This window comes from Antechinus flavipes, chromosome 5 (genome assembly GCF_016432865.1).
Source record: "Antechinus flavipes isolate AdamAnt ecotype Samford, QLD, Australia chromosome 5, AdamAnt_v2, whole genome shotgun sequence".
In the NCBI taxonomy this organism is placed as follows: domain Eukaryota; kingdom Metazoa; phylum Chordata; class Mammalia; order Dasyuromorphia; family Dasyuridae; genus Antechinus; species Antechinus flavipes.
The window spans coordinates 190,891,862-190,919,221 of NC_067402.1; the positions used below are offsets into that span (position 1 = coordinate 190,891,862).

Consider the following 27,360-nt stretch of genomic DNA (forward strand, 5'->3'; position numbering starts at 1 on the left):
ATGTTTGTAATATAAAAACAAAATACATTAATAAAACTTTTTTTAAATGAATGGCACTACACACCAAAAAATTAAAAGTGAACACGAATAAAATTATGCAGATCAAATAAAATTCTAATGAAGAGCTATGAGAAGTCAACCCCAACTTACTCGTTTGTGATAGTGGGAGGCCCATATGTGTTACACATTGGATAGGGGTTTTGGACACATATCTATCAGTTGTGCTGACTTTTTTCATTCTAAAAATGTTATTTGTTATATGGGATTATTTTCTGGGAAAAATAAGGGAAGGAATACTTAGGATAACCATAATAATGAAAAAATAAATTAACATGATCAACAAATACTTGTTTTTTTTTTTTTTAATGAATGGCACAGTGTGAACCTGGGTGTCTCTAGAGAAGTATTTCAGGATCCTTGGCCCTGAGCTATTTAATATTTTTATCCATCATTTGGTTAAAAATGGATAGGTACAATGCTTATCAACTTTTCAGATGACATAAAGTTGGGATAAATAGTCAAGATGTTCAATTACTCAAGACAGTTTCTAGAAAGATCCCTGCAGGCTAGAATCATGAATCAGAGCTAATGAGAAGAGTAGGAGAGATAAATGTAGTCCTACATGGGTTCAGAAAATTACTTGGGGTGATATGGCTAGACAACAGTTCCTGTAAAAAAAAAAAATAGATCTGATTGTATTAAGGACTATTGCAACATAAATCAATAGTGAGATGCAGTAGCCAAAAATAATAATAATAATAATATAATCTTAGACAATGATAAAAGAGGCATGTGGTCTAGAACTGATGGTCTGACCCATTATACTTCATCCAGATCAGACCTCACATCTATATACAGTCCTGAATAACACATTTTTGGAAAGAGACACTGTCAGACTGTGGAGTGTCTGGAGAACAATGAAGAATTGGTTAAAGGAACTGATATTATTTTGCCTAGAGAAGACTTAAGGGAGGTAGGATAATTACTCAAGTATTTAAAAGGCTATCACCTGGAAGTGAAATTAGGCTTTTACAACTTGGTCCCAGAGGGCAAAACTGCAGAGAAATGATTGGAAGAAGCTGCAAAAAGACAAATATAAGCTTGAGATAAAGAAAACTTCAGCTACCCCAAGGTGGAATCGGTTGCTTCAGGATGTAATGGTTTTCTTTCACTAGAAGTCTTCAAACAGATTGAGTGATAATTCATTGGGAATGTTGTAAAGGATATTTGTTGGATCAGACAGCCATGGAGTTCCTTTTCTACTTAGACATTGTGATTCTGTGAGCCTCCCCAGACTGAAAGCACAAGCTCTGGGACACAAGAAGAGAAGGATTAGTCAGAAAGGTTTACCCACCTTCTGGTATAGGGACTATGTTCCCCTGTCTATCCAATAGACACAGCTGAACCTAGAAGAGGAGGCCAATGACTATTACTAGTAGCTTAACTCTTAAAGAATATGACTAAGGTTCAATGACTACAAATTTTCCTTCTAATCTATGGTAAGACCTCCAGAATAACTGTTCTGTTAATTGCAAATGGTTCAACTTCTCAATTTTCCTTTACTTCTAGTTCCCAGTTTTTTCCAATTCCAAATAATACTGCTGCCATAAACATTTAAATAAATGTATATTGTTACTATCAATATGTTTTTATGCAGTTAAACACTTCACACTCACTCTCTCACACACACCCATATAACCCAAATTCCCAGAAAAGTTAAAACCCTCAAAACTGGTATGGAAAATTGCCTAATAGAGTATAAGCAAGTAAAAATACATGTGATTTTTGTAGTTGTGTTAGTTAACACAAGGAAAGGCTATTTACTTTAATTTCCTTATTTCCTTACTTAAAACAATTCTGAGATATCACTTCACACCTATCAGATTGGGTAAGATGACAAAAAAAGGTAATGATGAATGTTGGAGGGAATGTGGAAAAACTGGGACACTAATGCATTGTTGATGGAGTTGTGAACTGATCCAGATGTTCTGGAGAACAATTTGGAACTATGGCCAAAGGGATATCACATTGTGCATACCCTTTGATCCAACAGTGCCTCTATTAGATCTATATTCAAAAAAAAATCCTAAAAGAAGAAAAAAGACCCACATGTGCAAAAATGTTTGTAGCAGCTCTTTTTATAGTGCCAAAGAATTAGAAATTGAGTTGGTGCCCATTCGTGAGTAAATGGCTGAATAAATTATAGCACATGAATGTAATGAAATACTATTGTTCCATAAGAAATGACGAATAAGATGGTTTCCGAAAATCCTGGGAAGACTTATATACACTGATGCTCTGAAATGAGCAGAACCAGGTGAACACTGTACCTAGTAACACTGGATAATGATCAACTATGATGGATTTAGTTCTTCTCAAACAATACAATGATTCAAGACAGTTCCAATAAGACTTGGGATGGAAAATGCCATCCTGCATCCAGAGAAAGAACTATGGAGACTGAATAGAGATTGAAGCATCCTATGTTCAAGCTTTTGTTTTGTTTTTCTTCTGGTTTTTCCTTTTTTGTTTTGTCTTTTCTTTTCCAACATGACTATTATTTTAAAATTGGAAATTATTTTTAAAATAATTGTATATGTACAATATATAATAGATTGATAGAAGTAATTCTAGTCCCATACCACCCCCCTCTCTGAGGATAGTGTGACCTCCAGCCCTAATTTCCTACTTTCCCTCCTCTACTTTGGGGAGGGGTGGGGGGGAGAAGATGCTAGAGGTGTCTATTCTGCCTCTGAGGCCCACAATTACACCCCCCTGCTTTGTATGAAGGATGGCCCTCACTTGTATGGCCTCCTCACACATAGGGTTATAAAAGAAACCATTTATATTGAAATGCAGTTATCAGAATGTTTTTAAAGACAAATTCATAACTGATATTGAATGAAGTGAGCAGAATGAGAACATTGTACACAGTAAGAGAATGATATGATGACCATCTATTTTCTCAACAATGTGGTGATCCAAGAGAATTTCAATAGACTTGAGATGGAAAATGCCATCTGCATCCAGAGAGAGAATGAACTATGGAGACTGAATATGGATCAAAGAATACTATTTTCACTTTTTTGTTGTTTTTTTTTTCTTTCTTGTAGCAGAAAGTTCAAATCCTCGCTCAGACACCTATTAGCTGTGTGATCCTGGACAAGTCATTTAACCTCTGTCTATCTCAGTTTCTTCATCTGTAAAATAAGCTGGAGAAAGAAATAGCAAACTGCTCCACTATCTGTCCCAAACTCCAAATGACATCACAAACTAAGACAACTGAAGTGACAGAATAACATCAATTTAAATATAGACCAAGACTGTATTTTCTTGAGTATCAGCACCGATGCCTTAGAATACCACTTTCATCCCCACTTCAGTGTTTCTTTTGATGAAGGGCAAGCAGTTACTACTGATCTGGGACTCATTGGCAAATAGAACTCTCTGAAGAAATTCCTCCACCAATTTACCTCTACCAATAAAGCCCAAACTTCTCTATCAAAAGAGACTGGTACCTGTGATGCAATTTATAGTCTTAGCCAGTGGCCTGGGATTGAGAGGTAAAGTGACTTGCCTAGAATTATATGGGATATAAGTATCAAAGAATAGACTTGAGCTCAGGTCTCCTTGACTCAGAGACCAATTCTCTCTCCATTAAATTATGCAGTCTTTCATTTTCTTTCTGATGAAGGATGAATAAGCAAGCAGAAACACACCAGTCATTTTCCTGGTCAGGTATAAATTTAGAAGTCATTCTCCTCCATAAAGTGAGGAAGTTAATATTGCTCCACCCCACAGAAATGTCAATAGATTAACACTAATTGCTTGGTGCCAAGAATTTGTTGACTATTACTATAATTATGAATCAATTCTGTCAAAGTGGGAGCCAGGATTTTGCCCACTCCTTCAATTAAACTTCTGGAACTAGTTTTAAGGTCTCCTCCCATTCGTTTGATGTTGTCACATTTCAACCCAGTGTTTTCCTAAAGTTTCCGGAATGAAAGATCTCACAACCCTACCCACTTTCTTCTGAGATTCCTGTGAGAGCACCAGAAGGTTAAGGCCATTACTGCTCTGGTGGCACTCAAGCTGGACAAAAGCTCACATATGACAGAGATTTCTTCCACACCAAAATCCATGTGACAAGCCCTTAGTTTCAGAAATCCTCCACTAAAAGGACTCTTCATTGAAAAGAAAAATTGTCTAGATGGTGATGAAGGGGATGGTCAGTGAGGGAACAGGTGGACTTGGGAAATTCATTCTAAGGAAGAAGAAATTAGGCCAAAATGTGTGATATCAGAAGAAAAGATTCCATGAGGGCCACATTAGAGACTCAAATTTATTTCTAATAGTTAATTAGGTAGGCAAGAAGAAAGCCAGGATGATGAAAGTCTCCATCTGACCTCTCAAAACCAAAAGAGATATTCACTACCTATAAGTAAGTTTAAAACCAATTTGAATGCATGCAAGATATGCTAAAATCAGCTCCTCGAGTAACAGCTTAAAAAATCATCATCCTCATCCAGGTTCCCACCCACAGCACCCATTGTGAGACAAGCCTAAATCTGGTTTATTACAAACTCAAGGATCATTTATTTATCTATTTAATGCAAAAGGAATTTGTAAACCATAAAAATCCAATTAAACTCCTTTAATAATTGATGTTTTAAATCATCTAACATACAAATAAGGAAGATGACATGCAACATTCACAGTCAAGAGTTGTAGACAGTTTATTCTATAACAACATTTGGGACAATAAAATTGTTGGCACACCAATCTTCCTCATACCCATGTCAATCCTTTTATAATTGCAACCACCAAGGTAGCTTGCAAAGCACCAGGAAGGGCTAAACTTAAGGTTAAGAGCTGAAGATGGCTAGGGGCCACAACCAGTGCCATAGCTCTCACGGTTTATCCAAATTAGTTGCTGGTGGTCTGAAGTAGAAAAATAACTAATGGAAACTTGAGCTAATAGCATTGGAGAAAGGGGTAGCCCTAGAAACTAAATGGGGAGACATAATCAGTCTGGTTCTGGGATATTGTTCCCATAGAATACTTGCTACATTAGAATGAATTTATTAAAACAGTGTTATATGTCCCAACTACTCCTACCCACCTGCATTATTATAGTTCTTTTAAGGGCAATCTGGAAGAAAAAAAGGTTTTAGATTGTGACTTTCTAACACATTTGGATGGTTTTAAAATCTAACAAACAAAAATACAACCTAGGTGGATAGGCTTCTCAGCAGCTTCTGGGGTGATATTGTGTCCGAGAGATGGATAAGGGAAGAGGTAATTAATTGAACCTGTGAAAATTAAACAAATAATCCCACTGTGGGATATATAAACTTTGGGAGTAGCAGTTTATCCCTCCCCCAGACCATAAGTCTTTTTTTTTCTTTTCCCTTGGTTTAATGCTGTTTTTTTAATTTTATTTTTTATAAAGCTTTTTATTTTCAAAACACATGCATAGTTTTCAAAATTCACCCTTGCATTCCAAAGGTGTATTCCAAAGTTTTTCTCCACTCTTCCCCCCACTCCCTCCCTTAGACAGCAAGTAATCCAATATATGTTAAACATGTGCAATTCTTCTATACATATTTCCACAAATACCATACTGCACAAGAAAAATCAGATCAAAAAGAAAAGAAATGAGAAACAAAATGCAAACAAACAGTAGCAAAAAAGTGAAAATACTATGTTGTGATCCATATTCAGTTCCCACAGTTTCTCTATGGGTGCAGATGGCTCACTTCTTCACAAGACCATTGGAATTGGCCTGAATCATCTCATTATTGAAAAGAGCCATGTCCATCACATTGGATTATATGGATTATATGAAGATCGATATAATCTCGTTGTTGCTGTGTACAATGTCCTCTTGGTTCTACTCGTTTCTCTTAGCATCAGCACATGTAAGTCTCTTCAATCCTTTCTGAAATCACAGAACAATAATATTCCATAATATTCATATACCATAACTTATTCAGCCATTCTCCAATTGATGGGCATCCACTCAGTTTCCAGTTTCTTGCCACTACAAAGAGGGCTGCCACAAACATTTTTTGCACATGTGGGTCCTTTTCCCTTTTTCATGATCTCTTTATGATCTACTAGGATACAGACCCAGTAGAGACACTGTTGGACCAAAGGGTATGCAGTTTTATAATCCTTTAGGCAGAGTTCCATATTGCTCTCCAGAATGTTGGATCACTTCACAACTCTACCAAGAAGCATTATGTCCCAGTTTTCCCACTTCCCCTCCAACATTCATCATTATCTTTTCTTGTCATCATAGCCAATCAGAGATATATAGTACAAACCATCAATCTTGCTTCCAAACCAGTTCTCATAGCTTTATCATCCAAGCAAATAACTCCTGTGGAAAGGAAGTAAAACATCCCTACTTACTGTTATCCCCAGAGTAGACAAACCAGCCTAGCAGAAGCATCATGAAACCCTGATGTAGCATGAGCCACGTAAATCAAACTACCACCACAAACTTGACCACCAATTCCCTCAAACTCTGATGGATATGGCTTAGGACCCTGACTCAAGAGCCTTGGGAGTCTCTGTGAATATAGACATCAATATCTTGCCTGTTTCATTATTTTATTTTTCATTTTAGTAAAGGAGATGAATCTGGATATCGTAACCTTCTGAGTTTTAAAAGGTCAGGAGAACAAGCATCTGGGAATCTAGGGAGTCCAGGAATATGTAAATCCAGGAATTCGAATCAGTTTTGGGTTTTGCAGCCTGCCCAGCATTAATATCACAAGAAATGAGTTCTTTAGAAATTCAGCCTATCATATCAGCATTTGAATTGCCACCTCTGAACATGAACTTGGTAGGAGTGGTGCTATACAGAAATTGCTAATTTTGAGCCCTTTCTTTTCAGAGATCAAGGTGATATAAGAGAGAATATGTCCACAAAATATAGAGGCAAATATTTGTACTTTTGTACTTGCTATATCTTCAAAATAAATATTCCTTTCTAGAAGCTAATTTATATTAAATAGTCAAATACAAATTGACTATTTAACACTGATAACCAAGAATAGGAAAATAACTAGTAGAAACTCAAGTCAATGGCATTAGAGAAAGGGGTAACTCTAGAAAGTTGATGGGGAGATATAACCAACCTGGCTTTGGGATATTGTTCTCATAGAATACTTGCTACATTAGAATTATTAAAAACAATGGTCTACTGATAACCCCTGCATACACATCTAGACATAAATAATCCTTCTTGTAAGAGGATGATAAAGGACCAATAGAACCTAAAATAGTACTAAACAGTATACTACCCAGCCCTAATCTCTCTTCTCCCCATCCCTTTCAGCCAGAAATATTAAACCTGTACATTGGTAGAAGAACTCCATATGGCTTAGGCTAGAGTTTAGCTCTTATTCCCTAAAAAGCATGACAATCCAATGACTTTTCTAGCTTTATACAAACTGGCTACCCACTTTCCTAGAAAGAAGCATTCTGATCACTTCACTGGGGAAGACACTCATGTCCCAAATGTGGAGAGAAGAAAGGAAGATGCAGCTTCTCTCTGCTGAGTTCAGATCCATCGGGAAAGAGCTTCACTTCATCAAGTTCTTGCCCAAAGTTGATCAAGAGCTTGTTTTAGCTTCCAAAATAGATAATCCTCACAACTTGGTCTAATCATGGAAGGGGTGGAGAATAAATGACTTCTGTTACTAACTCACTTTTTATTATTCGTTCCATTTGATAAATGATCAATAACTTATTATATATAATGAAAGTCTACCTACATTAGTAAACACTAACCACATATGTACTGAACTGGGAGGGTTAAAGGCAATATTAGACTATTTACAGAGGATGCGCAATTAGGTTTTAGGAATGAGAATCAGTGCCTCAGCTTTGCTTCCAAAACAGAGCAAATTCTTCTGAGAAAAGAGCATCAGACTTATTCAAGCAAAAGACATCTGGAAGGGGAATTCCAGATAAAATTTAGACTTGGAATTTAGTGGAAAACAAATGGAGGGTTTGGCCTTTGAAATAATGCCAAGGAAAAGAAGAGGTCGGTATATTGGGCAGGTCTGTGGCGATTGCTAAATCTAGAGTGGCAGGGGAAGTCCATTGTGCCCTTAGAGAAAGAAAAATGTAAGGGAGTTGGTTGAGGGAGTGGCAGGGTAAATTAAGGCAGGAATGAATTGGGATGGCTGGTTTTGGTTCTTTGTGGTTTAGTCTCAGTTTTTTGATCCTGTTCTTTCACAAAGACCATGGATCACCACAAAAACAGTTAGGCAATCTGCCTGAGAAGAATGAGTTGAATTTATAAAGCTCAATGAACCAAAAATATGCATTCAGAATGACCAAATTGGACATCACACATATACTGAAATGGGGACCTCCCTCACCTAGCTGGACATTTTAATCCTGAGTTGACAAAAACTACTTGTGAAAGAAAATACTTTGGGGTGGGGACCAGGGAAAGAAATATACAACATTGACCAGAACATCAGCCTGGTTTACCCCCTTCTTTCCAAGAATTGGGAGAAAGTTCAGGCTAGGAGACAGGGAGATTTTCCCACAATCCCCACTGTTAGTCAGTTTCTTTGGCATATTGGGGGCTTATCCCATTTCTTTGTAAACCCTTCAGCTGTTTCTGCTGCTGTTTTGTTTTTATCTTCTCATTTGGCATGGTGACATTAATTGCCTTCTTTCCTTCCACCATAATTATCATAGGGGCTTGATCGGGTTTGGGGTCGTGGAATTGAGAAATCCTTTTGAGAATCCCGACTCTGAAAAAAAAGAAATAATGTTAACATTAAACTAGTCACAATGATGTCATTAAACTGAGACTGCTAGGAGGTATAGTGATTAGAGTACTAGGCCTAGAGTCAGGAAAATCTGGCATTTACTAGCTGTGTGATCCTAGGAAAAACATTTAATTTCTGTTGGCCTCAGTTTTCTCATCTGTAAAATGGGAGTATATTAGCACTTACCTCTCAGAGTTGTTGTGAGAATCAAATAAGACCATAATTGTGAAACACCTGAACATAGTAGGTGTTATATCATTTTTATTTTTAGAAAACTTAGCCCAGATTTTATTGAAAAAAGCATATGTAGAACTATACTCTGGGGCTCCCTTTTGCCTAATTTTTCCTTCAATCACAGTCTCTTCCAGGATATCCTGACTGAAACAAGAATTGAATCTATACTTTTGGGTCCAGAGTCCTAATTAACATAAGAGATAGTTCTGATGCCCAATGCTATAGGGGAAGAAAGGAAAGGGAACAATTTACCTGCAACTGAAAATGCGTAGAGTATGGAGCATAGAGGGTGCTGCCAGGACTTTCAGGACCTTAAAGAGACAAAAAGGAAAAAAAAATCATATTTCTATATCATATAACATCATGTGCTAGAGAAGTAAATCAAAGATGTCCTATAATCTTAGCATTGCCCCTCCTCCAAGGAAGTCTCCAAAAATACTTTCCCAAAATCTTTGAATATTTCTAGTGATAGGTATCTAGAACTCTGGGACTCAGTAGAGGAAGTTCTGACTTTAAAAGAGTAGCTAGCTGTGTGATCCTGGCCAAGTCATTTTTATATGTTTGCTTCAGTTTTCTTCTCTGTAAAATGGGGATAATAATAACACCTACCTTTTAGAGTTATTGTGGGGATCAAATGAGATAACATTTGTAAAGCATTTATCACAATGCCTAGAACATAGTAAGCACTACATAAATATTACTTATCATCATCATCACTATTATTATTGCTATAATCTTCAGAGTCCCAAAAGGGTTCTGTGGGTGAATTCCACTCCTGGTTTTACCCGTTTTTACTTTCCTAGATTAACAGAAGCATGCAAAGAATATATATATTTGTGTCTAATGGTGGCCATCTCTAGGGCAGGGGAAATGAGAATAAAGAAAAAAAAAGAAATTTTTGTGTTAACTTTGCTGTCTATTTAAAAAGAATAGCAAGTTGTAGATTTTGCAATTTCATGTGCATTCATCTTTTTATTATACTATGTTTTGGAAATGCTTATTTTATTCCACAAATTAAACATAACATAAATTTAAATAGAAAAAATAAGGGTAAAATAATCTTTTTGAATTTTTTTTAATAAAAACCCTATTCTATGTATAATGGAGCGAACAGAGCTTTTAAAGCTGGGGAAAGTTATGGCATTGGAAATACTGTACTATGTACCCTGTCACATAGTAGGTAGCATTTCAGTTAAAATTTTAAGCCATTCACCAAAATTTACCTGCTTGTGAACATCTGGAGACAGAAAAGAGTGAGAATTTTAAAAAGAGTGAGAATTTAAGAAAGACTTCCTCCCCCTCCTCCAAAAACCTCTCCTTGCACACACACCCTTTTCCTCATTGCCTTTGTCTCATCATCCTTCCAAGTGATTGTCAGGGAACCACAATAATCCTAAGAAATAATCCAGGAGGGATTGTTTCTCAGAGCTGTGACATTATGGAGGGCAGACTCACTGGTGACTGAGAACAGATCCAACTAGTCTGCCCTGAAAGGTCTTAACCTCTAGTCCCCAAACCATCTACTGGTCTGGTTAGGTAAAATTGTCCTTCACACCAAGGATATCCCAAAACTTTACTGCTGTCAAGGGCAAGCCCCAGATGCAGGCAAATTTCTATTAGTATATCATCTTTCTCCCAAAAGTTCAGTGATTGAATTCCATCTTTTTGTTGTTGTTTCAGTCATGAACCTTTTTGAGGAGTTTTCTTAGCAAGGACACTGAAGTGGTTTGCTATTTCCTTTTCCATTCCATTTTACAGAACACTGAGGCAGTTAAATAACTTGCCCAGGATCACACAGCTAGTAAATGTCTGAGGTAAAATCTGAACTCAGGAAGATGGATCTTCTTGACTTCAGCTCGTCACTGTATCCACTGTGCCACCTGGCTGCCCCTACCTACTGACAAAATTTAGATTCTAATTCCAGTTACCAGCCATGTGTCCTTGATTAGTTATTTGAACAACCTGTGTTTTTACTAATACCTCACAGAATTGTTACAAGGATGAAATAAGATTTTTTCCCCTCTGTCATGAATGGGGTGAAGTAATATGATAATAGATGGCAATAAGCTAAAAAATACTACACAGCTATGAACTTTTTTAAATTATATCTATTAAATTGGGATGATATACTTGCTTTCTTTACTCCACAACTCTTTAGTAAATGTTCTATGAGGTCATTTGTTAAAGGGCTATAAAATGCAGAGTCATTTAAATATTGAGAATTATATTTGACAGGTAACTATGGTACCATGGAAAGAATACTGAATTAAGAGTCAAAATACCTCTTCTTTTTTATTTACTATCTTTGTGACTTTAGACAAGTCATTTGAATTTTCTATGCCTAGTTTCCCTTATCTACAAAATGAGAGTTATACTATATGACACTATAGTTTCCAAATTCTATTCATCTTTTCCCACTCCCTGTGTAAGTGAATTTCCACACATTACCTTGAGTAATTTCCTCTTGCAAGTAGGCTCTGTTCTCCATGCCATAGCTCTGTTTCATGAATTGAGGTTTACAAAGGTTGTCTTCCACAGGATAATCTCTCGGGTTACGTTGCTTGGTGAGGAGGATAAACTCAGGCAAAATGTACATTAAAAGGAAGACCCAACCGTTGGCAACCAAGGCAGTGCTGAGGATGGTATCATCCCAAATTGAGTCAAAGGCTTCATGTAAAAGCAAAGTAATCCAGGCTACCCAGATGGCGATGGAGAAAAGCATAGTCATGTAGATGTGTGCACCATGTCGCTTCCAACCGGAAAAGGAACCGCAGAAGGTGGATAAAGACATGATGAAGGTGAAAGCCATCAAAAAGAGGACATAGATCAGCAACATCACAAAATCTTCGTTGCGTTGGACCCTTGGCATTTCAGCAAAAACAGAAGTATTGGTCCTGTTCATGGTGATGACAATGTACTCAACAGCAATGACGTCCTGAACCAAGCTGAAGCCCAAAGCCAAGCCTAGAATCATCAGTAATGAGAGGGGCTTCTTCCCTCGGACCAACTTGGCCAAGGTGAATGTATGTGCTAATAAACAAGAGAAGCAGAGGGCAAAGAGCACTCCAAAGAGAAAGAATCGAGTGGGACCAGTCGTGTCACTGAGCTTGATGATGAAAGCAAAGGTAAGACCAAAGACACCCAACACACCTAAGAGAAAGAGAAACTGGGTGGGAAGGACTTTTCTGCGACTGGAGTCCTGGACCTTGCAGATGAGAATAAAAAGAGACAACATGAAGGCAATCGAGGTCACAACTCCAGCTGCTGCAAGTGTCTCTAGCACAATCCCCCAAGGCTTGTCCGTGTCACAGAGGTTATAGTATATGGATTCTGAAGTGAATTTGCATTTCTGTGAAGCAGAAGTCATGATGATTGAAACAGTAGTCCTAAACAGTAGAAAAAGGAAAAAAAAAAAAAAGAAGTAAACATTAATAGGTTCAATCTTTAGTTACAGAAGACCCAGTTAAATATACGAGGGTGATAGAAAGAATAGAGACGTTCTCTCTCTGATAATAATTTGGACAGATCTTTTAAAGTAAACCTCATATTTATAAAAATTCACTTAATTAAATATGTATGTATATTTATAGATATGCATACACATATACATAAATTATACATAAGATGCTGCCCTAAAATCAAAGGACTCATTCTTTAATCCCTTTGGTTCCAAAGTTTAATATCATGAATCATTATCCCAGCAATCACCCGGTGCATCAGAAAAGACGTGAGAAGTCATTGATATGCCAGGAAATAGACTGGGATCAAAAGAAGTCATCTAACTACCTTTTCAGCTACTTTTGTTTGCCTATAAGAAGCAGTCAGACAGGGTGAATAGAAAACAGAAATTAGATTCAGGAAGAACTGGGTTCGAGTTCTGTCTTGGATTTTAACTGGCAATGTGATCCTGATCTAGTCTTTTAATCTCTTGGTACCTCCAGGCAACACTTTAAGACTACAAATAACAGAATAAGTGATGATCCATATTGACAGAAGGAGCATCAGTCAGTCAATTAATAAACATTTATTAAGCACCTACTATGTAATTGGGCAGTGTTCTAAGCATTGTTCAATGAGAAAGACAACATACAAACAAATACATATAAAGGAAATTATATATAAGGTAAATAGGAAATAATAGTGTGAAGGCACTAGAATTAAGAGGGCCTGGAGAAGGCTTCCAATAAAAGATAAGGTGTTAGTTGGGACTTAAAGGAGTATCTTCACTGGGAAAGAAGAAATCACAGATGCCCAACCAAAAAAGCAAGGTCTACCCACATCTCTAACTGTTTTAAAAGTGTTAAGTCTGGTGTTGATTTTATTATGTCTTCATGCTTTACACAACTTTGCTTTAAAACAATCACCATTAATATGGATCAAATCGAAAATTACGAAGATATTTTCAGAAACATGTTCTCTAAATAACAGGAAAACAATTTGATTAATAAATTTACTGGTACATTTAATTCAGCAAATATTTTGGGTTGTTATTGTCTTCAGAAAACAATGAAAGAAACAACTAATTGATTTTCATTTTTCCACCTCTAGACACCTACTATGAGGCCATAGTTCATATTTTAGATATTTGCCATTACTTGGCATTGCTTGGAATTGATGCTTTCTTTATCTTTGCTGAAACATCTTTACATCAGCCAACAATAATTCATATCTGAGCCTCGAAGACCATCCTTCATTTGCCATCCTCCCACTGCTTGAGATTAGTGCTTTCTTTGCCTTCCCCTCTTTCTAGACAGGCTACAGATTATCAACATCCTTCTTAAAAGGGAACACCCCAGAGCTAGACGGGATTTTACCAAAAATGCTCTCAACAATATAGTCTATGTAGTCCTAAAAACTATGGATTAGCCTTTGGAGATTCTATTATCTGATATGGAGCATGCAGTCTACTAAAATACTCAGATTTCTTCAAACAAACTATAGACTAACCACATATCCTAACTCTTATATTGATAAGGTCTTTGTTTTATGACTTTACATTTTTCCTAATCAAATTTTCTCATCATTCAGCCCAAAATCTTGCCCTGTCAAGATCTTTTTGAATCCTGATTGAATCCTGTCACAATCGATGTGTTAGGTCTCCCTTCAGCTTTGTGTCATCTGCAAATTTGGTAAACATTTCCCTCTGTTCTTTTATGCAAGTCACTGAGAAAAATCATAAATAACATAAAATTAATCACAGAATCTTATGGAACTCCACTAGAGACCTTCCAAGTCAACATCAAAACATGAATGTTCTTTGGTTCTGACCATTCAACCTGTTCTGAATTAACCTAAATATACTAATGCTTAGCCACAACTGTCTTTTTTCTTCATAAGAAGAGCAAGTAAGACTCTGTCAAATACTAAAATCTAGATAAATAGTATCTATAAATAATCTTCTTACCTACCTATAAAATAATATTATCAAAAAAGGAAATGACGTTAGTCTATTAAGGAAATTAATGAAGATTTTCTGGCTTTTGTAATTACAGTTTTCTTTTCTTAGGTGTTCATTAACCATCCTTTTAATAGTACCTTCTATATTTTTTCCAGGGATTCCAGATTCCATTCTCTTCCATTAAAAAAAAAAAAAACTGGTATCATGTGATCATAGATGTAGAGCTGAAAGGAACTCTATAGACCATCTAGTCCAAATATCTCTTTTTATAGATGAAAACATTAAAGTTTATAAAGGTAAATTTAAATCCAGGCCCTTTGTCTATAAATTCACTGTTTTTCCCATCGTTCCTTACTTATCTGTAATCCAATGATACCTCTTTAATCATTCAAAAATCTCTAATAATAATGGTTCAACAATCACATCTGCCAAACCTTTCAGTACCCTAGGATATTATTAATCTGAGTCTAGTGACTAAATTCTTTAAGAGCAGCTAAAAACTCTCTTATTCTCTACAAATTTATTACCAGCTATCTGTATAGGTCATTTCTTTTTATTCTATCTTTTCTAGTTCAAAGATCATTCTCTTTTTTTGAGGCAATGAAGGTTACATGATTTGCCATTGGTTCACACAGCTAATAAGTGTCTGAGGTCAGATCCTCCTGACTCTAAAGCCAGTGTCCTATCCACTGTGCCCCCAGCTGCCCCTCATTCTCTTTTTCAAAAAAAATAAAAATAAAAACAAGTAAAGTAAGAGTCTCAAGGCTCCACCTTCAATCTGTCATCAAGAGAGGAGGTAGCAAAATCCACCAAGGGATAATCAAGAAAGAGTACATCAATCCAATTACACAAGCCTTATTTCCCTCATCTGAGTCAGGCTATATGAGTCAGAGTTCTGCTTTTTTTTAAGCCTATCTCCCAAGAAATTATTTTCATTCTTTCCTAGCTTCCCACTGCCAATGATGCCAAAATCCTAGCAGATTAAGGACAACAGTGAATGGTTATATTGGGAAAACTTTAGGAGAGCAGTACAGTTGTTCTGGAAAACATGAATAATATAATGGCTCATAATGGACCTATCATAGATATGACTACAAAGCTCCATGGGCAGCTTAAAATCAAATTTAATTCAACAAACATTTATTAAGTCTCCACTATATGCAAAGTAACATACTATAAAGCAGCTAGACTTCATTTCAGGCAGAATGGCTTCTCTACAGAGTACCATGAGTTATGATAACTTATCTTAGCTAGCTACTCATATCTTATTCTTTTGGCATTTCTTTTATTAAAGTGTCTATATTTTCTTGTCAGTATTGTTTTAATTTTAAATAACAGAATCCTGTTTCTAATTCCTACCTACACAATACATTGTCACATGAATAAACTTTCAGACTTCTAACTTTTTTTTCCTGTTTACTGTTGAAAGTAATTGTTGTGAGGAGGAAGTTCTGGCTATAAACCAATAGCATTAACATTTATGTGATTCTGAAATCACATTTCTAATCATCAAAGGATAAAATCTTTTTCCAGGAGCAAATAGTTGGCCCAGGAAAAACATTCTCCAATTCCTTAGTTTCCAACACTCTTACTGGAAATAGTTTGGAGGGGATGCTCATTCGGGTATGAATTGGACTATATGACGTCAAAGGCTCCTTCCTATCCTAAGATTCTGTAATTTATATCATAAACAATCCCTCCCTTCTTCCACCAGCATAACAACAGCATGCCCTCAACCAGGAAGTCCTGTGCTATTCAAAATAAAGTGAGGGAAGGGGGAGTAGTAGGCAAATGGCTAAAGAAAAGCATTAAGAATCTATATCTATATTGTTAAAAGGACCCGAGTGGAAAAGAGATCAGGGAAACAAGAATTTATAGATAGAAAAGAACGCCAGTTAGGTAGGCAACACATATTTGTTAAGCTTTCACTATGTTCCAAAAACTGGGCTAAGCATTCTGGGTACATATACAAGCAAAAAGAAAAATTGTTCCTGTCTTCAAAGAGCTTACAGTCTAAAAGAAGCTCTATCAGCAAAGTACTTGAGATAGTGAGGAAAGGGGAGCTCCTAGAAAGGACCAAATCCTGGAACAAATGGAGGTTTAAATTAAGAAATATCAGGAACAAAGCCAAAATATGGAATCAGAGATGAACCTTGTCCTTCACTGATACCAGGAGTTAAATAGATTGTTCAGGTGCGGGGAATGGGGAAGTTTTCCCTATTAAAATGCTTTTCCACTAGTAGTAATCTCAGTCCAAAAGATCTCTGGCTGAAATGCAATTTTCTAGAGAATAGAGTAGCTTATTTCTCTAGCGACCAAGAATTTGAAAGATGTCTAAGTAAGGTAGTATCTTAAGTCTAAAGGGATATAAATATACATACATACATACATACATATATATATAGGAGTGTGTGTGTGTGTGTGTGTGTGTGTGTGTGTGTGTGTATAGGTCCTTGGGAAAATGGGATATACCAAAGAGGCAAGGAAAGGTGGCTGTCTCACTTATGGACTTGAGTACAAGTCTTTTTGGTTGCTTTTTTTTTCTATTGGATCAAGAAAGCCTGTCCTATATTAAATGTTTGACTATCCTGAGTATTTGTCCAGAATTTGAGGCTTCTTGTATTTTACTGTGGAGACATAGACATTATAAGCAATACTGATTCCCAAGGAAAACCCTGAGTTGAGATAGAATTAGGTAAATTCTGATGTTAGAGGAAGAAAGAAAAAGAGTGATAAACTCCCAAGATTATTTGAATCCCAATCTGTGCTTTAAATCTGGGCAACAAGTGAGAGAGAAGAGAGAGAGAGAGAGAGAGAGAGAGAGAGAGAGAGAGAGAGGCAGAGAGAGAGAGAGAGAGTTATCTATATATTCATAGAAATATATACACACACATACATATACTTATAGGTATGTATATACATATGTATACATGCATATATACTTGGATAGATGTGTCTATATATACACATATGTATGTACTGGTCTATAAATGCATGTACATAAATTTATGCATATTTTATTTACATATAACCTAAATTCTAATCCCCAATCACAAAATACCTGCTTCACATTTCAAAGCCAATGGCCCACATTAAGAATGTAAGCTCCTTGAGGACAGGGATTAATTTTGCTTTTATATTTCCCAGGTTTGGCATAATACCATGCACAATAAATATCTGATGGATACTAATTGTGAAATCTCTGTCTTCTGATTCCAAACATTTACTAAGTATCTATACACCATACAAGTAAAAGAGAAAAGGAGTCTGAAGTCAAAGTATCTCCCAGACACTCTTTACTGTCCAGTTTACTCAAGCTCATGGTAGGCAGAACAATTTAGGAATAATAATAATAACGCACATTTATTTAGTACTTTAAGGTTTGCAAAGTATTTTATTCACAATAGTTGTGAAAGATAATCATTTTTAAACCTATTTTGTAATATGATAAAGGAAATTAAGATTAACAAGATAAGTAATTTGCCTGTAATTATATAGCTGGTAAGTATCTGAAGTAGAAGTCAAAACCAGGTGTCCTGACTTCAGGTTCAGCACACTATAGACTACACCCTATGATCTCGATATACTTCTACTACTCTTCCTATGTCTATGTACTATCCATATTGACACACACACACACACACACACACACACACACACACACACACACACACACACGTCTAACTGGCTAGACTTCATTGACCTTATTTCTTTCAGGTAACTCCATCATGTATAGCAGTCAAAAGAAATAGGACAAAAAAGGATCCAGATTTTGTTCTGATGTTTTCTCAAGAGAATGAGAAATAGAAGGAAGAAGGATATAAATGAAAAAAGCAGAGGTGACATCTAGATACTAGAGATATAATCATCTTTAATGAACATCCTTGGTATAATAGTTTCTTTTGCTATTGCAGAAGAGGAAGAGGAAACAGAATTCCCTCTGGTGAGTGTTAGAGGTAAATGGAACAGGATCCCCCTATCATTAATTTGTTTATTCATTCACTCACTCAAATATTTTCTGAGAGACTACATATTAAGAAAAACATATTATAAATTTCTTCTACCTGATAACCTATGGGAGACATCTCCCTGAAAAAAAAAAAAAACTCTCCTTTTTTCAAGTTCCAGTTTTTCATGAACTTGATCATCTGTCCACATACTCCCTCTGCTGAGTGATTGTAAGAGAATTTAGGGTTCAGTAGTCAGAGGTGGGCAGGTCCAGTAACCAAGTCCAAGTTAGGGAGCAAGTGGAATCACATTCCGTGTCAGCTTAAAATTCCATCTCAATTTTCAACACTTACTTCTCCCATTCCTTGATCTCTAAGAGTAGTTAGAGTCTGGCAGGAAGAATCCTTCCCTAATCTTTTTATTCATTCCCATGAAAATAATTGGTTTGTTGGAGGTAATTTTATTTTCTTTCTCATTATATCTTCATGTATTTTTTAATTAAAGCTTTTTATTTACAAAACATGTGCATGGGTAATTTTTCCAACATTGACCCTTGCAAAACCTTTTGTCCAAATTTTCCCCTTCTTCTCCCCATCCTCTCCCCTAGCTGGCAGGTAGTCCAATACATGTTAAATATGTTGAAATACATGTTAAATCCAATATATGTATACATATTTATACAGTTATCTTGCTGCACAAGAAAAATCAGATCAAGAAGGAAAAAAAAGAAAAACAGAAAGAAAACAAAATGCAAGCAAATAACAACAGAGAGAGTGAGGATGCTGTGTTGTGTTCCACACTCTGTTCCCACAGTTCTCTCTGTGGGTGCAAATGGGCTTTCTTCATCACTGAACAATTGGAACTGGTTTGAATCATCTCATTATTGAAGAAAGCCACATCCATCAGAATTGATTATCATATAGTCTTGTTTTTGTCATGTATAATGATCTCCTGGTTCTGCTTATTTCACTTAGCATCAGTTCATGTAAGTCTCTCCAGGCCTCTCTGTATTCATCCTGTTGGTCATTTCTTTAATATTCTATAACATTCATATACCATAACTTATTCAGCCATTCTCCAATTGATGGACATCCACTCAGTTTCCAGTTTCTTGGCAGGTAATTTTAATTATTGGTAGGTAAATAAGGAGAACTAAATTTTGCAGCTCTTAAGACAAAGTAGGGTTTTGTCCAATGAACCTAATACTGATGTGAATAACAGAGATTTTCCTAGAAGACCATATAGAACCTCTTCCTCCCCTAATGTTTTTGCCCTTCATCTCTTGCCTTCACTTTGGTATTTGCAATGAGTGTCTGAGTGTCTTAACAACTGGTCAAGAGTACCACAGAAGAGGGATTGTTCTTTGAAGTTGATGTGAGATAGATCCTTACAACCACTAAGCAGGAAAAAAAGAATAAAAACTTTCTTTTTCTAGAAGGTAAGGGAATAACAATTTACTCTCAGTGCTGATGTACCCTTCTCCACTATGGAGGTGGGGGGCAGACCCTTAATTGTCTTTGAGGCATTATTTGAAACAATAACAATAATCACAATAATCATTCCTGTAAAAAATGGCTTTTTCAACTACCTTTCATTATCAACATGTGGCAAAATACCTCTTTCCAAAAAGTGCTCATTAACATTACTGTGAGGTTTATGTATTAAAATTTAGCAACATGGGATTTGGAATTGGAAGGCATCTTAAAGTCTTGTTATATAGAGGACAGGAGTAAAGGTTAGAGAGATTAAGTGAACACCCAATTAATTCATAGAATAGCACAGAGACAGAATTCCAAACTGTTTCTTCTTATTCCAAATTTGTGCCTTTCCACATCCCAGAATCTTAAATATTTACACATTTTTGAGAGAAAAAACAGACTTTTTTTAATGGTTCAGTATGCTTACTTAGCTTTAGCATAAAAATGCAAATTAAGAATCATTGAAGAAGGCCCCTGTGATAAGAAAAAGTACTGGACAGTAGATCAGGAAACCTGATTTGAAATACCAGCTCGGAGTCAAATTTATAAAAATACAAGTCATTCCCCAGTTGAGAAATGGTCAAAGGATATGAACAGACAATTTTCAGAGGAAGAAATTAAAGCCATTTACAGACATATAAAAATGCTTTAAATCACTATAGATTAGAGAAATGCAAATTAAAACAACTATGAGGTACCACCTCACACCTATCAATTTGGCTAAGATGACAGGAAATGATAATGATAAATGTTGAAGAGGAAGTGGCAAAACTGGGACATTAACACATTGTTGGTGGAGTTGTGACATTCTGGAGAACAATTTGGAACTGTGCCCAAAGGGCTATAAAAATTGTGCATACTCTTTCATCCAGCATTGCTACTACTGGGTCTCTATCCCAAAGAGATCATAAAAAAGAAAAAAAGACTCACAGGTACAAAAATGTCTGTAGCAGCTCTTTTTGTAATGGCAAGGAATTGGAAATTGAGTGATGGCCATCAACTGGGGAATAGTTGGATAAGTTATGGTTTATGAATGTAATAGAATATTATTGTCTGTAAGAAATAATTTCAAAAAATCCTGGAAAGACTTCCACAAATTGATACTGAGTTAAATGAGCAGAACCAGGAGAACACTGCACATAGTAACAGCAAGATTGTGTGATAATCAACTATGATAGATTTAGTTCTTCTCAGCAATGTGGTGATCCAAGACAATTCTAATAGTTTTGGGATGGAAAATGCCATCTGTATCCAGAGAAAAAACTATGGAGACTGAATGTGGGATCAGAACATCCTATTTTCACTTTTTTTGTTTTGTTTTTTCTTTCTTATGTTTTTTTTCCCTTCTATTTCTGGTTTTTCTTTCCCAATATGATTAATATGGAAATGTTAAATTGATTATACATGTATAACCTATGTCAAATTCCTTAATGCTTTGGGGAGAAGGAGGTAATGGAGGAAAAAAAATTGTAATAAATCTTACAAAAATGAATGTTGAAAACTATCTTTAAATGTAATTGGAAAAATAAAATATTATTAAAGGAAAATCTTCTTCCATTAGGCTCTCTGGAATGCTGTTCTAATCATGAACAAACACTCAGAAACCTTGTTTCCTCCTGAAGACTCCAGACTCATCAGTAACCTTTCATCCTGGTGCCCCTTCTCCCATGAAGAGGAATAAACATTCTGTTATTTATTGTTGCTTTCAGATCTTCTGCAACTTCTCCTTTCTTAAGATTCTGTTTATCTCTCTATATCACCCAACTCACACCCTATTTGTGGTAGTCTCTCTTTTTTCTCAAGAATTTCAGTATCTGGCTTTCTTTCCACAGAGCCCCCGGCCATCATACTTGGAGATTTCGATCTATATACACATTGTTGCCCCCTTTAACACCATGCTCTCCCAATTCATCATAGAATATGAAAATTAGCAATGACTTCAGAGTGTATGTGGTTTCATCCACATCTGAAAAAACAAATTTTCTACAAGATATGCAGAGCTCAGTGACAGGGAATCCATGACCTACAGAAGCAAGCCATTCTGTTTGAACAACTCTAATTATTAAGATGCTTTTCCTTCCATCAAACCTGAAATTACTTCTATGTATTTTCCACGCTTAGCTCTGTTTTCTATTCTCTTACATTCAAGAATAAAAACGTCTTCTTCCTCTAATTCATGACAGTCAACCAAATACTTGAAGATAGTAATGATCTTCCCACTAAGCCCAAGTTTCTTTAATTGGTTCTTTGACAACAAAGTCTTCAGTTCTCTCACTATCCAAAGGAACATATTTCAAGGCAAAAGAGTATACATATGATATTGATATATTGAGAAATAGCCTTTGACCATTTATGTGTTGAAGAATAGACTGGTTTATATAATAAGATATATAATAATTGATTTATATAAGAAGAGATCGGTTTATATAATCTCTGCCTCTTCCAATACTTAAGTATTATGATATGATATCAATGTTATCTTTTTAATTAAATGTTGTTTCTTGTATTATAAATTTAATTTTAAATTTCATCAAAAATTTCTTAAGTACTTATTTTGTACAAAGGACTGCTCTCTTTCTTGTTGAATACATTGTTTTCAGCCTAGTATATGCTCAGTAAATATTGATTAACTTATTGTTGTCCCTATAATTACTAATGAGTAAAAGCATTTTTAAGTGCAGGACCCTATGAATTCATAGCAATCTCTGAAATTATATCCAGGTGTCATTTCTTCTTAGAAAGGGGTGGAATTCCTCTGGGCATAATCCTACTCCAGACATTGGTACCATCTCCATGGAAATTGAGAATCAAAAAATGCACACATCCAAAGAAAATCTTATAAGAATTCACTCTATAAAACATTAATTGAAATATGTTAATCCAGAAAGGTAATTAATGAAAAAAATGTCTGAATAAAACAACAAGATTGAGTTTCCTCATATATCATTTGTGAGAAAATGATCCAGCAAAAGCCACCAAAAGATCAAATACCTCTCCAGATAACTGCTAATCTCATCAGAACAAAAATAAGCTAAGATGAACTATATTATGAGAAGAGCAAAAATTAGGACACTAGAAAACATTAGAAAAGAAATCAGAAAAGCACCTAGTGTCTAGTGTTAGTATATTCTACAGTTACCTAACCCAACACTGTGAAACTGCCTCTCTTCTCTGCACGTGAATTCCAAGGTAAGTGCCCATCAGGCCAAAATTCCAGAATTAGAACTCAAAGACCACTCTACTTTTCTTTCCTACCTAGAAGACGGAAGCAATGGATCTTCTTGTATTCTCAAAATAGGATTCCTCAAACTGAAGAACAAATAAGTCAGTGAACATCCTGGGGAAAGCAGAGTGAGAAATAAATTCCTATAACTGTACCCCTTTTCAAAGATAAATCACTGCCAGAAAAAAGTAACCAGGAAAATTCTGCAGAAGTAGGACTAAATCTTAAACTGTGCCCTGACTTGCCAGGAAATTCATAGTAAGATAATACAAATCTGAGGTGAATATGAAATATTTATTCAACAATTCCACAAAGTGTTTAAAATATGTTAAACATCTTTATGAGTTTTTTTCTTTAAGCAATTCTTTTGAGTTAGAGAAAATAAATAGATTTCTTATATCTGCCATCTGCTACTTTGTCCATTGAGTAACTTTTCTAGAAGGGATGCTTTTAATCCCTTCAGGGGTAGACTCTAGATCTGAGCATACTTAAGTTTTGTGAAAAAGAGATTTTCCCAGAAGCTCCATTCAGGAATGAGGATATAATGAAGGATAGAGTAGGGGGGAAAGTCTGACTTACCTTGGAATCAAATTCAGGCTGCATAAATTTAGATCTGAAGACCTTTTTATTTTAAGAGTCTTTTGCTTGGGCCACAGGTGACAATAGAATTATCATATTTGAATATTAGAGATGAAAGTATCCATAGAGTTCATCTAATCCTATAGAAGGGTATCTCTGCCCTATGCAGAGAGATTTAGAAAACCACAAATTAATATTATCTATTTTGCATTGTATTTTTTTGTTGTTGTTGTTAAACAGTCCCTAAATACATCTTAATCTGGTTTGATCTCAGTTTGACTTTCCACATTTTGAATCTTCCATTTTCTAGATGAGGAAAAATGAAGCCTAGTGAGGCTTAGTGAATTGCCCAAAATCACAAAACTAATCAGTCTAATTAGATGGCCCAGTTGATAGAAGGCTAGGCCCAGAGACAGGAAGACCCAAATTCAAATCCATCCTCAGACACACACTAGCTATGTGATCCTGGGCAAGTCATTTAGGCTGTTTGCCTTCATCCACCAGCGAAGGAAATGGAACACCACTCTAGTATCTTTGCCAAGAAAATGCCATGAACAGTATGATCCACAGATTCAGACAGTACTGAACAAAAACACAATTTAGCAGAGGAACTATAGGCTACTTTCTTGACACACAGACCAGCGCTTTTTCTCCTTTTCTCCTAAACCCCAGCTTCTTTAACTGTGGTTCACCACCCCACATGGGGGTCTCATACCTGACTATGGGGGTCATGAACTTATGATTTATTATCAGTAAATTTTTGATTTGTATGCTTATCAAATATATATATATGTATATATATATATATGTGTGTGTGTGTGTGCATATATATATATACCTCTCCAGGTAACTGCTAACTTCATCAGAATTCAAATAAGCCAATATGGACTTTATTATCAGAAGACCAAAAACTAGGACACTAGAAAACATTAGGAAAGAGGTCAGTGAAGTACCTAGTGTCTAGTGCTAGTACATTCCCAGAATGTTACAGGGGTCCTCAAACTATGGCCCATGGGCCAGATGCAGCAGCTGAGGACGATTATCCCCCTCACCCAGGGCTATGAAGTTTCCTTATTTAAAGGCCCACAAAACAAACTTTTTGTTTTTACTATAGTCTGCCCTCCAACAGTCTGAGAGACAGTGAACTGTCCCGCTAGTTTAAAAGTTTGAGGACCCTATAGCTACCTTCCCCAGCACTGTGAAACTGCCTCTCTTCTCTACATGTGAATATACATACATACATACATACATACATACATACATACATGGGTTATGTAAAAAAAAATTCTGCTGATAAAGGATTGCAGGTAGAAAAAAAGTTTTAAGAAGCCCTGCACTAAACCACACTGAACTGCTATAATCTTCCTTGGCCAGATCTCCTATTTGAGTGCTAAAGAACTCTGTGGGTTTACACACCCTTGGGAGGGACTCTTTTCTGTACCAAGGTACCACCTAGTGTCCCTCACCTCTCTCCACCACAGAAGGCTACAGCCAACATACACCTGGAGGGTGCGGCTCTCATAGCTTCAGTAAACTAATCCTCTACCAAGTAGAATCTATTCTGACTCCCTTCCATGGGCCTCAATCCCTTAAGCACTCCTAGAAAGAGAATCTGCAGTGATGAGAATATCCCCCTCAACAAATTAGTACTCACTCTTATAGCTTATCTTATATCTGATATCAGATAGCTTATATCTGAAGCTTTCAAAAGTTCTACCCCAGTAATTGATTTATACAAGTACTTTACAGAGGAAGATAGCCTGATCAAAACACAAAACTGGAAGTCAAGACTTCCACAGGTCACCTAGTCCATTCCTTTGACATGAAACAGACTTCCCTTTAACATGAACTTTTCCTTAGGAATGCTTTTAGGTTCACTTTAATTAATCATAAAAGATAACTAATCAGAGTATTTCAAATCATTACCAGACAGTTCATTGTAATCACTGTTTAGACAGTAGGAGCAGGGGGGGCATGGACTATAAGAACACGTGTACACATGTTATCTACAGCTAAATTTGTTTGCTCTCTTCTCCCCAGCCCCAGCCTGATTGCGATCTCTAAGCAAAGATTGTCTTGGCTTTTGCCACCCAATGGGATTAAAAGATGAGTCAAAGTACAATAGTCCACTTTTATATCAGAGTATTTGTATCAGCACAGTTGGATATGTACCCTCTGGAATTTATCACTTCAACTACAGAGAATCAGAATGAAAAAAGGAAATTAAGGTCTTACTTTTCTAGGATGAAAAATACTGCTTCTCCACTTGAGCACAGTGAAGATTATAGCTTACTGGAGAACTTATTGGGAAAAGAAAAAAGAGAAAATTAAGCGCAAAGAAAACAAGGCACCGGGAACAACCATCATTTTTCTACCCGCCTCGATCGTAGCCAGAAACTCTCCACTTCCCAGGCAGCTAAGGGTTTGTAATACGAAAAAAATGGCTCCAAATGACCTTGTCAATTGTTTGCGTCTACCTTGACCAAAGTTAGAGTATAGGTTTCTTGCAAGCTTTTCTCCTCACTCAGAACTTCATACCTGAGTCCCAGAAAATCCCTAATTACGTTTTTGTTTTTGACTCTACTTCTGAGTCTTGAAAGTCCAGCCAAAAAAGAATCAAACGTAAAATCAGCCAAAGAAATTCTTTTGAGAGTTTTTTTCACACAGTCAGACCTATCGCATTACAGGTTTTTCTCCCCTCGTTTACTTCAGTCCCTCCACGGTCCCCATCTTAGCATCCTGAGACTGTATCTCAAGCCCCAAACTATTATTTAACTCCAAAAGCTGGAGTTAAAAGCTACAGGATAGTGTTGGCCCTCGTGGGCCTGACTTACCCTTGGCTTTGGGAAGTGGCTTGAAATTTGGGGATAATGGACTTGACTGCTCCTTCCAGAAACGTTAGTCTGTAGCCTTGGGCTCTCGGGCAGCAATCCCTCACTTGACCCCAGGAACAGTTATAAATGCAACTCAAGACGGAAGAGGGCGGGGAGGGGAGGGGAGGGAAAGACCGAGCTAAGGGGTGGGGGAAAGGTGGAGGGGCGAGGACACGCCTACTCCAGTTCCACTGAACTTCATGCTGTTATGAAAATAAAGTCCTGGTGCCAGAGAATGAACTCAAAACTTCCTGACGTAAGCTGCACAGTCACCCCCGAAAGGGTGGGGATGGAACCTTATTCTTTCCCAGCCCTGCTGAATCAAGCGCGATTCATTAAGGCTGGCTTTCTTCCTCTGAGGGCCCGTCGCTGAGCAAGAGGTGAAAAAGTAAGGTCTGGAGAGAGCAATTCTCCTAATCCGTTCATCTATAACTAAGTAAGGAGAGAGATCGTTAACACCCTACGGAGTCGGTTAACAGCCCGGACAGCTCTCCCTGCAGCCTTCCCCTGGCCGGAGCTTTCACCCACCCCGGGGAATCTGGTCCCGGGCAGATGCTTTGTAACCATAACACGCCAGTTGTCAGCCAAGCATCTCCTGCTGTTCCGGGATTCAAAGACTTAGAGTTGTTGATCATAAAAGGGAAAGCTGCACCTGGGGGCATCTAGTTAGTCCTATAAATTCAGGGGCCCGGCAAGGACTTCTCACTTTTAGGTGGGAGAGAAGTAAAGAATTTGAATTCATGCTTCCGCTGAACTTTCTGTCCTGGAAGCTCAAAGACTGAAAACCTCGGCCCTGAGCGCTTACTCCTCCCTCGTGTGCGGGAGA

The 27,360-nt window shown here is 36.7% G+C and overlaps 1 protein-coding gene across 1 annotated transcript; it reads right to left on the minus strand.

Moving 5' to 3' along the window:
- Positions 1-4,639: 4,639 nt before the first annotated feature.
- Positions 4,640-26,598, minus strand: GPRC5A (G protein-coupled receptor class C group 5 member A). Its single transcript, XM_051961284.1, has 4 exons — positions 26,496-26,598; positions 11,484-12,421; positions 9,288-9,346; positions 4,640-8,783 (listed from the first exon to the last, which is right to left on the minus strand). The coding sequence occupies exons 2-4, from the start codon at positions 12,400-12,402 to the stop codon at positions 8,691-8,693; spliced, it is 1,071 nt and encodes a 356-aa protein (XP_051817244.1). The 5' UTR covers positions 12,403-12,421; positions 26,496-26,598; the 3' UTR covers positions 4,640-8,690.
- Between the last annotated feature and the right edge of the window lie 762 nt (positions 26,599-27,360).

What these genes read in the sequence shown, in the direction of transcription:
- GPRC5A (XM_051961284.1), bottom strand. Translation starts at nt 12,402, where the DNA reads ATGACTTCTGCTTCACAGAAATGCAAATTCACTTCAGAATCCATATAC. An exon ending in GCAAGAGGAAATTACTCAAG is followed by an intron (nt 9,347 to 11,483) that starts GTAATGTGTGGA and finishes TGTCTCTTTAAG; the next exon opens with GTCCTGAAAGTCCTGGCAGC. An exon ending in CTACGCATTTTCAGTTGCAG is followed by an intron (nt 8,784 to 9,287) that starts GTAAATTGTTCC and finishes CTTTTTTTTCAG; the next exon opens with AGTCGGGATTCTCAAAAGGA.